A 15040-nucleotide genomic window follows, 5' to 3' on the forward strand; every position below is an offset into this window, starting at 1 on the left:
GCACTCCAGCCTGGGCGACAGAGCAAGACTCCATCTCAAAAAAAAAAAAAAGACTTAATGTGACCACCAAAGCTAAATGAAAGAGCCATGTTTCTTGCTTAAGAAGAGGCTGCAAAATGTAATATAATATGGCTGCAGCTTGTCAGGGCCTACCACCACCCTCCCTTAAGGGTGTCTGTCTATTCAGCAAGGAACAAGTTAAGATCTTGTCCTGAAGTCTGTTGTAACACAGTAAAAAGAGGTGGCCGGGTGCTGTGGTTCATGCCTGTAATCCCAGCACTTTGGGAGGCTGAGTTGGGCGGATCACCTGAAGTCAGGAGTTTGAGACCAGCCTGGCCAACATGGCGAAACCTTGTCTCTACTAAAAATACAAAAATTAGCCAGGCGTGGTGGCACGTGCCTATAATCCCAGCTACTCAGGAGGCTAAGGCATAAGAACTGCTTGAACCCGGGAGGTGGAGGTTGCAGTGAGCTGAGATGGCGCCACTGCACTCCAGCCTGGGTGATACAGTGTGACTCTGTTTCAAAAAAACAAAAAAAAAAGACAGAGGCAACTCAGTCCCTCTGTGAAGTCAGTGAAACCCTCTTTCACTAACCTGACAATGCATATTGAGAAAAAGCTAGTCTTAGTAAAATAACTGCAAAATTCTATATAACTCCAGCAAATAGATTTTTTTTTCCAAACAGAATTTAATGGTATATTAAGTCTACCATGACATGGTCAATATGAATTTAAATGAGGATATCTCAATATTAGGCAATCAATTAACAACATAAATCATATCTAAAGGGCAAAAGAGAAAATTAAAAGCAAATAATACATCACCTCAACAACTGGACAATAGGCATTAAGTAAAATATAACTCCCATTCCTAATATGAGTGCTGGTAAACAAAAACAGAAGGCTGCTTCCTTAACATGACAGAGACTATCCATCCCAAACCAACAGCCAACATCACATCTAACCAGGGAAGCGTTTGTTCCATTTATATCTGGAAATGAGACCTGATTGCCTGTAGCCAGCATTCTTTAACACTGCATAGGGTTTTCCAAAAAGTATAATAAAGAAAATAATCAGACACCATGGTATAACTATTAGAAGAAGAAAACATCCTTATTTGCTGATCATAGAATCCTAGAAAATCCAAGAGGATTTTACCTGTTAAAGAGAGATCAGTAGAGAATTAGGATAGAAAACAAATATGCAAATAAAAATTTAAAAAATTATACGCGTTGGAATAAGTTCTGGAGATCTACTGTGCATCCTGGTGACTACAGTTAATAGCAGTGCATTATTTAGTTGAAAATTGCTAAGAGAGTAGATTTTTAACATTCCCATCGCAACAAATGATATGTGTGAGGTGATGGATATGCTAATTACCTTGGTTTAATCATTCCACAATGTGTACGTATATCAAAACATCACATTGTACACCATAAATATATGCAATTTTCCTCAATTACATCTTTTTAAAAGGACAGTAGGCTGGGTGCAGTGGCTCATGCCTATAATCCCAGCACTTTGGGAGGCCAAGGAGGGAGGACTGCTTGAGCCCAGGAGCTCAGGACTAGCCTGGGCAACACAGTGAGACACTATCCCTATAAAAAAAAAAAATACAAAAATTAGCCAGGCGTGGGGGCATGTGCTACAGTCCCAGCTAAGGAGGCAGAGGCACGAGGTTTGCTTGAGCCCAGGAGGTCAAGGCTGCAATAAGCCCAGATTGTGCCACTGTACTCCAGCCTGGACAACAGAGTGAGACCCTGTCTCAAAAAATAAAAATAAATTTAAAAAAATTTAAAAAGATTAAAAAAATCAATTATACTAAGAAAATAATGAGTTATTTCCCTCACATATTCCAGAGGATTCAAGTTACTTGGATTAATCTATTAGATTAATCGATTAATTCTTTCTTATAGTTTCTTATCAGTCTATATATATTTTTCTTAACTGATCAAATTTCCATGGTATTAACCTTTATTTGACAACATTAAGGAGACTATCAACTCACAATAAATCTTAATTGAAATAAAACAAATGTTGGTGTCAATGTGGTTTTACAGAAGAAAAATATGCCAGCCATTATCAATCAGAAAATATAGCAGAAAGAGATTCTAGTCTACAAGAACACAAAAGAAAAGAAAATACTTGAGACAGACCATTTGCTGGGATGAAAGTTTGGATGAGGTAAAGATGTGAAACCTTCCTGAATTAATTCTAAGTTTAACCACATTTCAATTGAAATGTCATGGTGATTTTGGGGAAACTTAACAAATTATGCAGAGTTTCGCTGAGAAAAATAAACAGGTGAGAAGAGATAAAATAATTATAAGAAAAGAAATGAAGAAAGGCTAGCCTGCCAGGTGTTAAAACTGTCTGTAAAAATGCAATAGTTAAATCATTGAAGCACAATGTACAATTCAAAAACAGATCCTAGAGTGGAAGATGGAATAACTTCTTAGGAAAATAATTTGTCAATACATAACAAGAGTCTTAAATAGATTAATATCTTTTCCACTTCAAGGAAATAATTTGAAGTGAGAACAAGATTTATGCACAGAATTGTCCATGGTGGATTGTTTATGGGAATGAAATGTTAGACACACTAAGTCATGGCACACATGGACAATTAATGCAGTTTTTTCTTTTTTTTTTTGAGACGGAGTCTTGCTCTGTCACCAGGTGGGAGTGTAGTAGCACGATCTTGGCTCACTGCAACTCCCAGGTTCAAGCAAGTCTCCTGCCTCAGCCTCCTGAGTAGGTGGGACTTCACGGGCACACGCCACCACGCCCAGCTAATTTTTGTATTTTTAGTAGAGATGGGGTTACACCATGTTAGCCAAGATGGTCTCGATCTCTTGACCTCGTGATCCACCTGCCTCGGCCTCCCATAGTGCTGGGATTACAGGCGTGAGCCACAGCGCCCAGCCTAATGTGGTTATTTTAAAAGTTTATATGTTAAAAAAAAAAACAAAAACAAAAAACCCCAAATATCATATTCTTAAATATCATATTGTTAAACTGGAAATACTGAGAATTTAATTTTTTGCTAACCTGAGAAACCGACCTAAGCCCAATGTAAAGCAAAGATGGTCAAACTGTTGCTCTGTGTTCTGACTGACTCTGTGAAGTCTGTCCAGACAGGATGCACTAGACCTCTGATGCTGACACCACCACCGCAGCCTGGTGCTTGAGCTCCTCTAAGACATATCTCCTTGCTCTGGGCCCAGGTGTATGAGCCCCGGTTATCCATCCTCACAGCTGCAAAGGTGTGAGCAATCACTCAGGATTTCAAAGACATGGGATGGGCCCAGGTTGGACTACTCCAGTTTGCAGAATGGGTTTATCACAAAGGGATTGAAAAGTCCATATATAATAACTGGAATCATGATATCTGCTCATGTTTCTGTTCAAGCATATTCACAGAAGACCCAGAGAATTTCTGGTATTTGAATTGAGGGTGTGCATCAAAAGCCTTAGTCTTTCATATCTCTTCTGACCAGGCAATTACAGTTAGTTATGTGTTCTTAGGAAATAATTTTGCACGTAAATATTAGCTATTTAACTTTTTTTTTTTGGAGCTGGAGTTTAGCTCTCATTTCCCAGGATGGAGTGCAATGGCGCAATCTCAGCTCACCGCAACCTCTGCCTCCTGGGTTCAAGCGATTCTCCTGCCTCAGCCTCCTGAGTAGCTGGGATTACAGGCATGCGCCACCACGCCTGGCTAATTTTGTATTTTTAGTAGAGCCTGACAGCTGGTCTCAAACTCCCAACCTCAGGTGATCTGCCCGCCTTGGCCTCCCAAAATGCTGAATTACAGGTGTGCGCTACCGCGCCCGGCGGCTATTTAGCTTTTTTTAAAAAAAGTATAACTATAAACAGTTTGAATGTTCAATGATAGGGAGTGCGTAAATTCAAACAATGGAAAATTGTACGACCATTAAAAATGATGTTGTAGGCTGGGAGCGGTGACTCACACCTGCAATCCTAGCACTTTGGGAGGCCGAGGCAGGCAGATCCCCTGAGGTCAGAAGTTTGAGACCAGACTGGCCAACATGGTGAAACCCTGTCTCTATCAAAAATACAAAAATTAGCCGGGCGTGGTGGCAGGTGCCTGTAATCCCAGCTACTTAGGAGGCTGAGGCAGGAGAATCTCTTGAACCTGGGAAGCGAAGTTGCAGTGAGCGGAGATTGTACCACTGCATTCCAGCCTAGGCAACAGAGTAAGACTCCATCTCCCAAAAAAAAAAAAAAAAAAAAAAAAAAAAAATTGTAGAAAAGTATTTAGCCCATAAATATATGTTCATGGAATATTTAAGTGAGTAAATCAGGTTATAAGATGACCTCTAGCTTAACAATAAAACAAGTCATCAATAAAAGGGAATGAATTACTATAAACAGAACATGGATTAATCTCAAAAGCATTATGCTAAATGAAATAAAACAGAAATGACTACACATTGTATGATTTCATTTATATAACATTTCTGGAAAAGGCAAAACTACAGAGACAGAAAGATTAGTCATGCTGGGGGTTGGAGTGGGTGTGGGATTGACTAATGGTGTGAGGAACCCTTTTTCAGTAATGGAAATCCAGTTCTAAAACTGATCATGGTGATGGTTGCACAAGTATATAAATTTACTTAAATCACTGAGTGTATACTTTAAATGGGTAAATTTTAGGGTATTCAAATTTTATAAAGAGACATGACAAAACACAACACAACACAGACAAGTGGACACAAAATACAATACACATAGGTAAGTGAACACAATCATTTTACTTTTTCTATGTTTTGTGAGACAGGCTCTTGCTCTCTCAGCCAGGCTGGAGTACAGTGGCATGATCATGGCTCACTGCAGCTGTGAACTCCTGGGCTCAAGTGATCCTCCCACCTCAGCCTCCTGAGTAGCTGAGCCTACAGACACATGCCACCACATCCAGATAATTTTAAAATTTTTTATAGAGATGGGGTCTCCCTATGTTGCCCAGGCTGGTCTTGAACTCTTGGGCTCAAGTGATCCTCCTGCCTGGGCCTTCCAAAGTGCTGGGATTACAAGCATGAGCCACCGCACCCAGCCACCATATCCACTGCAATGATCTGCGCTAAGATGCTGACAGTGGCTGTTTATTTCTAGAGGGTGATGGTAAGGGGATTTTTATTCTCAGTCCTTATCATCTGGGAACTGGTCTGACAATTATAGCTAGGCCTCAGTGTTATAAGAAATTCACTAGCTGTGCATAGCTAGGCCCTATTACTCTCCTGTTCAGCACAAATGATCTCACTGAACACCAATATCAGACAGTCACACTGAAAACATAAAAGGAGACCAAAACAAGACCATCTCATAATTTTGTCAAAGCACAAAGACAAGGTCACTGTGAAACACACAAAATATCAAACATCCCCTTCTCTAGGCAAATATGAGGGACTGCTATTTCTTTACTAATTACAACTTTATCCTTGCTCAGGTGTACCTCCCTAGAGATAAGATTTCTTTTTTTTTTTTTTTTTGAGACGGAGTCTCGCTCTGTTGCCCAGGCTGGAGTGCAGTGGCACCATCTCGGCTCACTGCAAGCTCTGCCTCCCGGGTTCATGCCATTCTCCTGCCTCAGCCTCCCGAGTAGCTGGGACTACAGCTGGGACTAGCCGCCACCATGCCAGGCTAATTTTTTGTATATTTAGTAGAGACGGGGTTTCACCATGTTGGCCAGGATGGTCTCAATCTCTTGACCTCGTGATCCACCCGCCTTGGCCTCTCAAAGTGCTGAGATTACAGGCGTGAGCCACCGTGCCTGGCGAGGTAAGATTTCTTAAGATACCCAATCATAAAACTGTCCCCACTTACTGACAGCACTCAATCCAGAGCAAATCCTCACTTCCTGAGACACTTCCCCAAATTATTCTACCAAAGCCCAAATTCATTATATAACAGGTCCTTCCTAGCACCCTCTTACTGAGATGCCCAATGTCTCTCCCGGTAATAAACCCAAATTGTTATCTGAAGGTGTGTTCCTGGTGGTCTCTGGCTGGAGGATGCTGATAGAATTGCAGGTTCACAGAATTTCAACTGAGACTCTCACTGCCTTTGACTGGAACCTTTGACTCAGAAACAGTGCACGCATCTGAGACCCACTTGTGTCTCTACCTGGATGAGGTGCCACTCACCCTTGGCTGGGAACTAAGTTCATGCTGAATTGAACTCCAGGATTTTACTGAAGCTTTAGTGTTGCACTTATCTTATTTTCTTAAGAATAGGTCTCACTTTGGACATTTGGTTTTTTGATCAGAATTCTACTGTTCTTTGGTGAAACTCTTTTCTAGAAACTAACACCTGCTGGCCTAATGACCTATCTATCTGCTTGTGTACTATCTTGAATGTTGTTTGTCCATTGGGAGAGGATGGGAATAGGTCCCATAAATTTGTCCTTGAGCTAGCCCTAAGGGTGAAGTGGTCAGTTGGTTACTTCTTGGAGACACGCTGTGCCCCGAGTCACCATTGCAAAATCTCATAATGACTTCTTCCTCAGTCTTGTTCTTGTGTTCCTGAGAACTGCTTTTATGTCAGTTTTGTCCGCCGATAAGCAGGAGGCTTTGTCTGGCTCCTGATCAATGATGACTTGACTTTGATCAAGCACCAAGATGCAAAATTCCATAAGCAGCAACCCATGGATGTGTTGTGGCTCTCACGGGGTCTTGGTCTTTTCTTTTCTTTTTTTTTTTTTTGAGATGGAGTTTCACTCTTGTTGCCCAGGCTAGAGTGCAATGGGCGTGACCTCTGCTCACCACAACCTCCGACTCCTAGGTTCAAGCAATTCTCCTGCCTCAGCCTCCCGAGTAGCTGGGATTACAGGCATGTGCCACTAGGCCCGGCTCATTTTGTATTTTTAGTAGAGACAGGGTTTCTCCATGTTGGTCAGGCTGGTCTCAAACTCCCGACCTCAGGTGATCCACCCGCCTTGGCCTCCCAAAGTGCTGGGATTACAGGCGTGAGCCACCGCACCTGGCTGGTCTTGGTCTTTTCAATCTAAAACTGCCTCCTCCACCACAAGCACAGGCTTTCTTTATGTTTTCTAATTACAGCCCTAACTCCTGTGCATATCTTTTTAAGTGCCACAAATTTCCAAAGACAATTTGGAATGACAGTGATCCCTTTGGGGAACTTTTGATAGGAACAAAATTGTTCATTTGAGAGGTTCCTTAGAACAAAAAGGATAAAACAATTCTGACTATCCAATGGTATGATTTCTTTAATTGTATAATGAGGTTTCTAACACAAATCGGACTCAAAAATTGTCTCCCTTAAAGATTCAAAATGTGAGAAACTTAAAAAAGGTCTCCCCTGTAGATCCACTGAAAACACATTTCAGTTCTTCCCATCTTTCCTCACCTCCTTTGTCTTTACGTTTAAAACCTTGCTCAACTCATGAAGTCCTTATAATTGCCTTCTCCTCCTCCTCTCTCTTTCCCCTCCTACTTTAAATCAGTTGCACTACCTCATTGTCACTTAAAATTGCAACCACTATGAAAGAGGCATCTGACACTGACTGGTAGCTAGTATTTAAGCTATGTGGTTGTGTTTGGCTCTGCATGCTATTATTAAGGACTTCCCGAATTCTCGAATGGAAAGACAGGAATTCATTATAGAATTCAGACTTATCTTGGGTATACTCAACCCAGGCCTCTCTGACTTCTTCCAACTAAGCCACCTGTTGGAGGGGGCCAGGAGTTGCAAAAGCTTGGTTTAAAAAGGGTAACTAAAAGAGTAACTGGAAAGACCCAGAAGATGACTTAAGACACAATGAAATATACTTGTACTCAATCGGGATGTCTTAAAGCATATAAAGTAGGGCAGAATCTGTTGGGAGCTACACCACATCTCTTTCCTGCTAAAGTAAACTGGACCTTGATTCAGTCTTGCAAGCAGCAAAGAATGAATCCAAAGGAAACTTCAGAGTCTGACCCATCCAAATCCTTAACCAATTTTTAGGATTAGCTCCTGATTTCCAAAGCCCTTTCCACTTTTTTGGTTGATGCTTAAAGTCAGAAACTGTAGATACGGTACATAAACAAAAAAACTGGCTGGCAAATCCTCCCACTACGTGAACTTCAATATTTGGCTGAACAAGTTTAATTTTAAAGTGGCTTTAGATACCAAAAAGGATAAAAATCCAAATTAAGCTCATGGGTTTACAATGAAAGCAAATTAAAACAGATTCGCTTTTCCTCAAAGAATGAAAAACACTTCCTTTTGACAGAGACACTTACACTGTAAAAAAGGGGACCCTGGAAAAATAACAGTTTCATCTTGGCTAAAAAGAAAAAGGAACCACTGCTTCTCCTGAGGAATTAAGAAGCAACTCTGAGGGAGATGGTAGGGCCCAATTCCTAAGGATTCCCTTAAATCAACAAGGAGCACTATGTTTTAAAGTAGAAGGCAATAAACAAGGCTTTGTGAGAGACAGAGGCACTACTCTGTCAACTATGAACCTACCATAATTTCCACCTATCTCCTGTAGGCATAAAGTTGCTTGGGTGCTGGGAATTTCAAATAATCCTCAAATTCTTCTTATCACTGAAGCTTACACTGAGACTTGTGGTTTGCTCAACTAAACAACATGCATTTCTTCTCTGTGACACCACATCAGTAAATTTAATTAGGAGAGATCTTTTTTTTAGAAGAAATCTTTTACGTCAACGAAACTGCCAAGTCACATGCATTTCAGATGACCTATTCCTAGAAACACCTGAAGACTTTCCCATGCATGATCTTTCAGGAGCTCAATTACATGTCACTTTGCCCCTCCCTATATGCTTGGCCTAATCCCAATTTGATGATTATGTGAAGTCCTGGTTTTGTCCAGGCTAACAGTTCCAATGATGCAGAGAGTTCTAGGGGCTGAAATTCAAGCAGGCAGTCAGGCCTGCTTTGATGCCTAGATTAGGAATAATTGGTGAAGAGTGCTGAATTACAGTGTAAGTTTAGACCTATAACTTAATTTCCATCTGTAGAGTGGTACTAAACATGAGTTTATAAGATAAAACTACTTTTTATCTTAAAAAGACCATGCAGGTCATAATATGTGGACACTGGGGGGCTGAGTCACGAGAAGGGATTAAGGTGGTAACATCGACACCCACATTAGTCTGGGCACATTATTCAAAGCAGGGAAGTGTCTTTCCTTTTGATAGAGGTGACCATATGGATGAAGTACTACCATTCAGAATACAGGACAGAGAGGTTGCTGAGTATAGATGCCAAATGTTGGACCCTATGTCTGAGGACATCTGAGCCCCGAACGATGTTCAAAAAGAGGCTTGGACAAATTCTAATTAGTAGTAACTGGTCAAAAAAGGACTCTGCCACGTACCTGCCCAAATCTCTGAGGTTACATGAGGGGCCATCGGAGCAGCCATCACCATCAGGGCACACAGAGCATCCTCAAACTCGGGGCTGTGGAGAATGACACTCTGAGAGGCTTGCTAAGGAAGAGGAAAAAAAGTAAGAAGATTGAGGTGTAAAAATAAGCACGAGTAAGAAAGACCATTAACATATCTGAAATCCAGAGACACAAGCTGGTAGGAAGAAACCCCCTTTGCCATCCATTTCTGCTTGGGACAAAGAACTTCCCCTACTTAATGATAGCACTGAGATAAACTACAGCAAGCCAGGTGTGGTAGCTGACACTTATACTCCCACTACTTTGGGAGGCCAAGGCAGGAGGATCACTTGAGTCCAGTAATTTGAAACCAGCCTGGGCACTATAGTGAGACCTCATCTCTATGAAAAATTAAAAAATAAAAAAAAATTAGCCAGGCACAGTTGCACACACCTATAGTCCCAGTTACTTAGGAGGCAGAAGTGGGAGGATCACTTAAGACCAGGAGGTCAAGGCTACAGTGAGCTACGACTGCACCACTGCACTGAAGCTTGGGCAACAGTGAGACTCTGTCTTTAAAAAAACAAAAACAAAACAAAAAAGCTCCAGCAGCAACAACGAATACATGATGTTAACTTACTTAGTCCTCACCACTCTTTGAGGGTGGTATTCTTACCCCACTGGACAGATGAAGCAGCTAAGGATCAGCGAGGGAGGGCCATCTGTCCCCAGGCACACTGTAGCCAAACTCTTACCCACTCTGCTAGGTTTCCTCTGCGCTGCAGGTCCACAGAGAAATGCACCGAGACCTGCTCAAAGGTGTTAAACTGTGAAACACCCAGGGCAGGGGGGCCTCTATACTCTACTTAGGGACCCCTATTCTCTTAAACACCTTTGGTCAATTCCGGCAAACATGGTTGTGTTTAGCTCTGTGTGTTATTATTAAAGACTTCCCAAATTCCAGAATGGAAAGACAGAAATTCATTACAGTTTCATTTCAGTTTCTTGCTTTATTTTTTCCAATTAAAAAACTAACACACACTTAGCACAGAAAATACAGGAAATGAAAAACTACTCAGAATTATACAAACTAGAAAAAAAGGTATATTTTATCCTTGTCTCCAAAAATGCAAAAATGTGTATATAGATGCTTATCACACATGTAACATTTTCAGGATTGGTATTCTTGCCATATGAACACTTCCTTTTAATTTTAAAAATTAATTTTTTTTTTAATAGAGATGGGGTATCTCACTATATTGCTTAGGGTGGTCTCGAACTCCTGGGCTCAAGCCACCTGCCTGCCCTGGCCTCCCAAAATGCTAGGATTACATGTGTCAACCACTGCACCCAGCTCATATGAACACTTTTGTATCTTTTTTTTTTGAGACAGAGTCTCTCTCTGGTGCCCAGGCTGGAGTGCAGTGGCGTGATCTCAGCTCACTGCAACCTCTGCCTCCTGGTTTAAGCAATCCTCCTGCCTCAGCCTCCTGAGTAGCTGGGACTACAGGTGCACAGGTGTGCACCACCACACCTGGCTAATTTTTCGTATTTTTAGTAGAGACTGGGTTTCACTATGTTGACCAGGTTGGTGTTGAACTCCTGACCTCAAGTGATCTATCTGCCTTGACCTCCCGCAGTGCTGGGATTACAGGCTTGAGCCACTGTGCCTGGCCTTGTGTCATGTGTTTTTACTTAACATTATATCATAAACAGTTTCTGATATTAAGTATTCTTCAAGATATGAGGTTAATGGTGGTGGCACATTCCTTTCTTATTGATATGACATAAGTCATTTCACAATTCCCCCATCAGAGGACACTGGGGTTCCCAGTCTCTGTGATTATAAATTATCTGCAATGAACACTCCTGGATCAGAGGATATAACACAATTGACCTGACAGCCAGAGTGCTTCCTGGCAAGGTTACACCAACCACACCTATCACTGGCGTGTAAAAGTCTATTTTGCCATCTTTGCAATAGCATGGGGAATAACTATGCTTCTATTTTTATTTTTTTGAGAGACAGTCTTGCTCTGTCACCCAGGCTAGAGTACAGTGGCACCAAACAGCTCACTGCAACCTCAAATTCCTGGGCTCAAGGGATCCTCCCGCCTCAGCCTCCTGAGTAGCTGGAACTATAGGTGCATGCCACCACATTTGGCTAATTTTTAAATTTTTTATAGATAAGGTCTTGTTATGTTGCCCAGGCTGGTATCAAACTCTTGAGCTCAACTGATCCTGCTGCCTCGGCCTCCCAAAGTGCTGGAATTACAGGCATGAGCCACTGTGCCTGGCCCTGAATAGTTATGTTAAAGTATTCTCAGCAAATTTGACAGGTATTTAAAAAAAAAAAAAAAAAAAGCATCTTGTTTTACATTTGCCTTTCATGATAAATTAGAGAGGTAGATTCTTTTTTCTCCACAAATGTATTGGCTATTTCTATATCATTTTCTATGAGTTATTATCTTTTCATATGCTTTGACCATTTTTGGTTATTTTCATATTAATATGCAAGAGTGCTTTACAAGGATATTAAGCTTCTATCTGACATATGTTATAAATTTTTTTAACATACTGAAAATGTCAAGTTTTATGTAGTCAAATTTGAAATTTCTTCCATTGTTCTTTTTTATCTTTATTTTACTTTTTTAAAAATTACCTTTTTTATTTTAGTTTTAGAGACAGAGTCTCCTGCTCTGTTACCCAGGATGGGTTCAAGCGATTCTCTCGCCTCAGCTTCCCAAGTAGCTACGGCTACAGCTGTACGCCACCATGCCAGGCTAATTATTTTATTTTATTTTTTTATTTTGTTTTTGTTGAGGCAGAGTCTTGCTTTGTTGCCCAGGCTGAAGTGCAGTGGCGCGATCTTGGCTCACTGCATGCTCCGCCACCCAGGTTCACACCATTCTCCTGCCTCAGCCTCCTGAGTAGCTGGGACTACAGGTGCCTGCCACCACGCCCGGTTAATTTTTTGTGTTTTTTAGTAGAGATGGGGTTTCACCGTGTTACCCAGGATGGTCTCGATCTCCTGACCTCGTGATCCACCTGCCTCGGCCTCCCAAAGTGCTGGGATTACAGGCGCGAGCCACCGTGCCTGGCCTAATTATTTTATTTTCTACGTGGCCCAGGCAGGTCTTGAACTCCTGGCCTCAAGTGATCCTCTCAGATTGGTCTTCCAAAGCGTTGAGATTACAGCCATGAGCCACCGTGCCTGGCCCCCACTGATCTTAAAAGCTTGGAGAGGCCTTCATTTTAAAAAAAGCATTTGTTAATAGCTTTAATGAATGCTTTTGTTGTCCAGTAGCTAAGAACATTTGTTGACAAATCCTTTCCCTGGCAAGAAAAATGGTAGTCACACTTAGCAAGAAGAAAGTCCACACTGAAAAGTCTGACTTTTGGCACTGGTGAGAACGATCCTGATCCATCCAGGTTAAATGAATATCAAATGTAATGATGCTGAGGAGGTATCACAATTCATTCATGAAATCAGACAGTGGGGGTGTGAAGAGCCAGAAGACAGGGAGGCCTGAGTCTGGTCCTAGATTTGCCACTAATCAACCAGACATGTCGTCTAACTTCCCTGGGCCTCAATATCCTCATCTGTAAAATACTGGGGGAGAAGGGGGTTTGGACCAGAAAATCTTTAAGAACATTCCAGCATAAAACTAGGTTGTGACTATGGAAAAATGTTTCCTTAAGATAATCAAGCCACACTGAGGCGGTGACACAGTGGGGGTGCTCTCTGTCCCTCTTGGGACCCTGTGGGGCCCCTTGCCACACCTCTCCCTCCCTCCTCTGCTACCAGCAAATGAGGACAGGCCACTTACCGAGAGGGCATTGCTGAGTCCCATCAGCTGAGAAATTGCAGAATTCAGTGAGAAGTCCTCTGTGAAATGGGTGGTCACCTATTAGTAAAGGTTCAATTATTCACTTATTTCAAAATTCTTTTAAGCTTTCCACAAAAAGACTGAATTATCAAAACAAAAAAAGGAAAATGAATCGGATGCAAAGATATTTATAAATATATCTACTATCTCAAATAATCGCTATGTTTCATCTGCACAAATATTTTAAAATTCAAAGTCAACACTGTTTCCACTGTTTAAGACTATTCTTCCACATATCTGGGATACTGTTGGTTCTCATAGCAGGTGCTTAGAAAAACAGTGCTAGTGGCTGGGCACGGTGGCTCACACCTGTAATCCTAGCACTTTGGAAGGCCAAGGTGGGTGGATTACTTGAGGTCAAGAGTTCAAGACCAGCCTGGCCAACGTGGCAGAACCCCATTTCTACAAAAATACAAAAAATTAGCTGGGTGTGGTGGCGCATACCTGGAATCCCAGCTACTCGGGAGGCTGAGGCAGGAGAATCTCTTGAACCTGGGAGGTGGAGCCTGCAGTGAGCTGAGATTGCGCCATTGTACTCCAGCCTGGGCAACAGAGTGAGACTTCATCTCAAAAAAAAAAAAAAAAAAAAAAATTGCTAGTAACACGAATAGGAGGCATAGGAGGCAGGACCCACTGATGGGCAAACTCAACATAACAGAAAACAGGAGTAAAGGATGCCACTTCTGCTTGGTTATGTGACTTTGCTTCACAGTGACAGTTTTTAGTCTATGGGATAAGATTAATTTTACTTTTTTGTTTTTTTTTTTTTGAGACGGAGACTCGCTTTGTCACCCAAGTTGGAGTGCAGTGGTGCAATCTCAGCTCACTGAAACCTCTGCCTCACAGGTTCAAGAGATTCTCCTGCCTCAGCCTCCCCAGTAGCTGGGACTACAGGCATGTGCCACCACGCCAGGCTGAGTTTTTGTATTTTTAGTAGAAACGGCATTTCACCATGTTAGCCAGGATGGTCTCGATCTCTTGATCTTGTGATCTGCCTGCCTTGGCCTCCCAAAGTGCTGGGATTATAGGTGTGAGCCACTGCGCCTGGTCAATTTTACATTTTGAAATGTCAACATAAGAACATTAATGCAACTTGTCAGCTTTTTCATGTTTCTGTGTTTTTCCATTTTGACTATAGGCAAGAATACAGAAAGGTAACACATCTTTAAGGATGTCAAGAGTTTCCAACTTGTTGAAATAACCCAATTCTATTATCTGACAGAATAGAAGAATTTGCCAAATCCAGGGAGAAAATATGTGGTATGAACTCAATCGCTCAGGCATCACTCAGACCCCTACATTCATTCAGGAAGCTCTGTTCCTCCACACAGAGAGGGTACAGAGGCCAGAAATAAAGCTGAAGAAGTGTCAACAAATGAGACCATGCTGGACCCAGGGCCACTTCAGGTTATACAAACCAGAGAGGCAAAAGCCTGCCATGCATCATTGTCTTCGTTATCAGAGTGCAGATGAGCGACACTGATTAACTTTATGTCTGAATCAGCATACCTTTTTTTTTTTTTTCAATCAGCTTAAGAAGAATTTGGGATATCAGATACCCATTACGATGACTTCAGATTTGCAGAAGTTAACCCACAATAGTTCACATGGATATTGTGCAACAATGTAACTGAGTGGGAAAGTCCTTACTATGTGGAGGACTGGGATTCTCATCTCTGTTCAGTTCCTCACTAGCTGTGTGACGTTAGGCAAGATATCTGGACATCATCTCTCTCCCTATCTGTACAATGAGGAGGCTACAGAGGACAG

General features: G+C 41.7%; 1 protein-coding gene across 10 annotated transcripts in view; it reads right to left on the reverse strand.

The window, feature by feature from the left end:
- The window catches only part of LARS2 (leucyl-tRNA synthetase 2, mitochondrial), a 167995-nt gene that overhangs the window by 15666 nt on the left and 137289 nt on the right, over nucleotides 1–15040 (reverse strand). For 8 of the 10 annotated variants that reach the window (XM_055280185.2, XM_063610888.1, XM_063610909.1 and 5 more), the window contains 2 exons: nucleotides 13211–13288; nucleotides 9372–9483 (listed from right to left, as the gene is read on the reverse strand). In XM_055280185.2, coding sequence (XP_055136160.2) covers nucleotides 9372–9483; nucleotides 13211–13288 — 190 coding nt within the window. Of the gene's footprint in view, nucleotides 1–670; nucleotides 1160–9371; nucleotides 9484–13210; nucleotides 13289–15040 lie in introns of those variants that run through there. The other 2 variants (XM_063610896.1, XM_063610898.1) reach the window with 1 other exon arrangement.

Source organism: Symphalangus syndactylus, chromosome 1 (assembly GCF_028878055.3).
Source record: "Symphalangus syndactylus isolate Jambi chromosome 1, NHGRI_mSymSyn1-v2.1_pri, whole genome shotgun sequence".
NCBI classification, from domain to species: Eukaryota; Metazoa; Chordata; class Mammalia; order Primates; family Hylobatidae; genus Symphalangus; species Symphalangus syndactylus.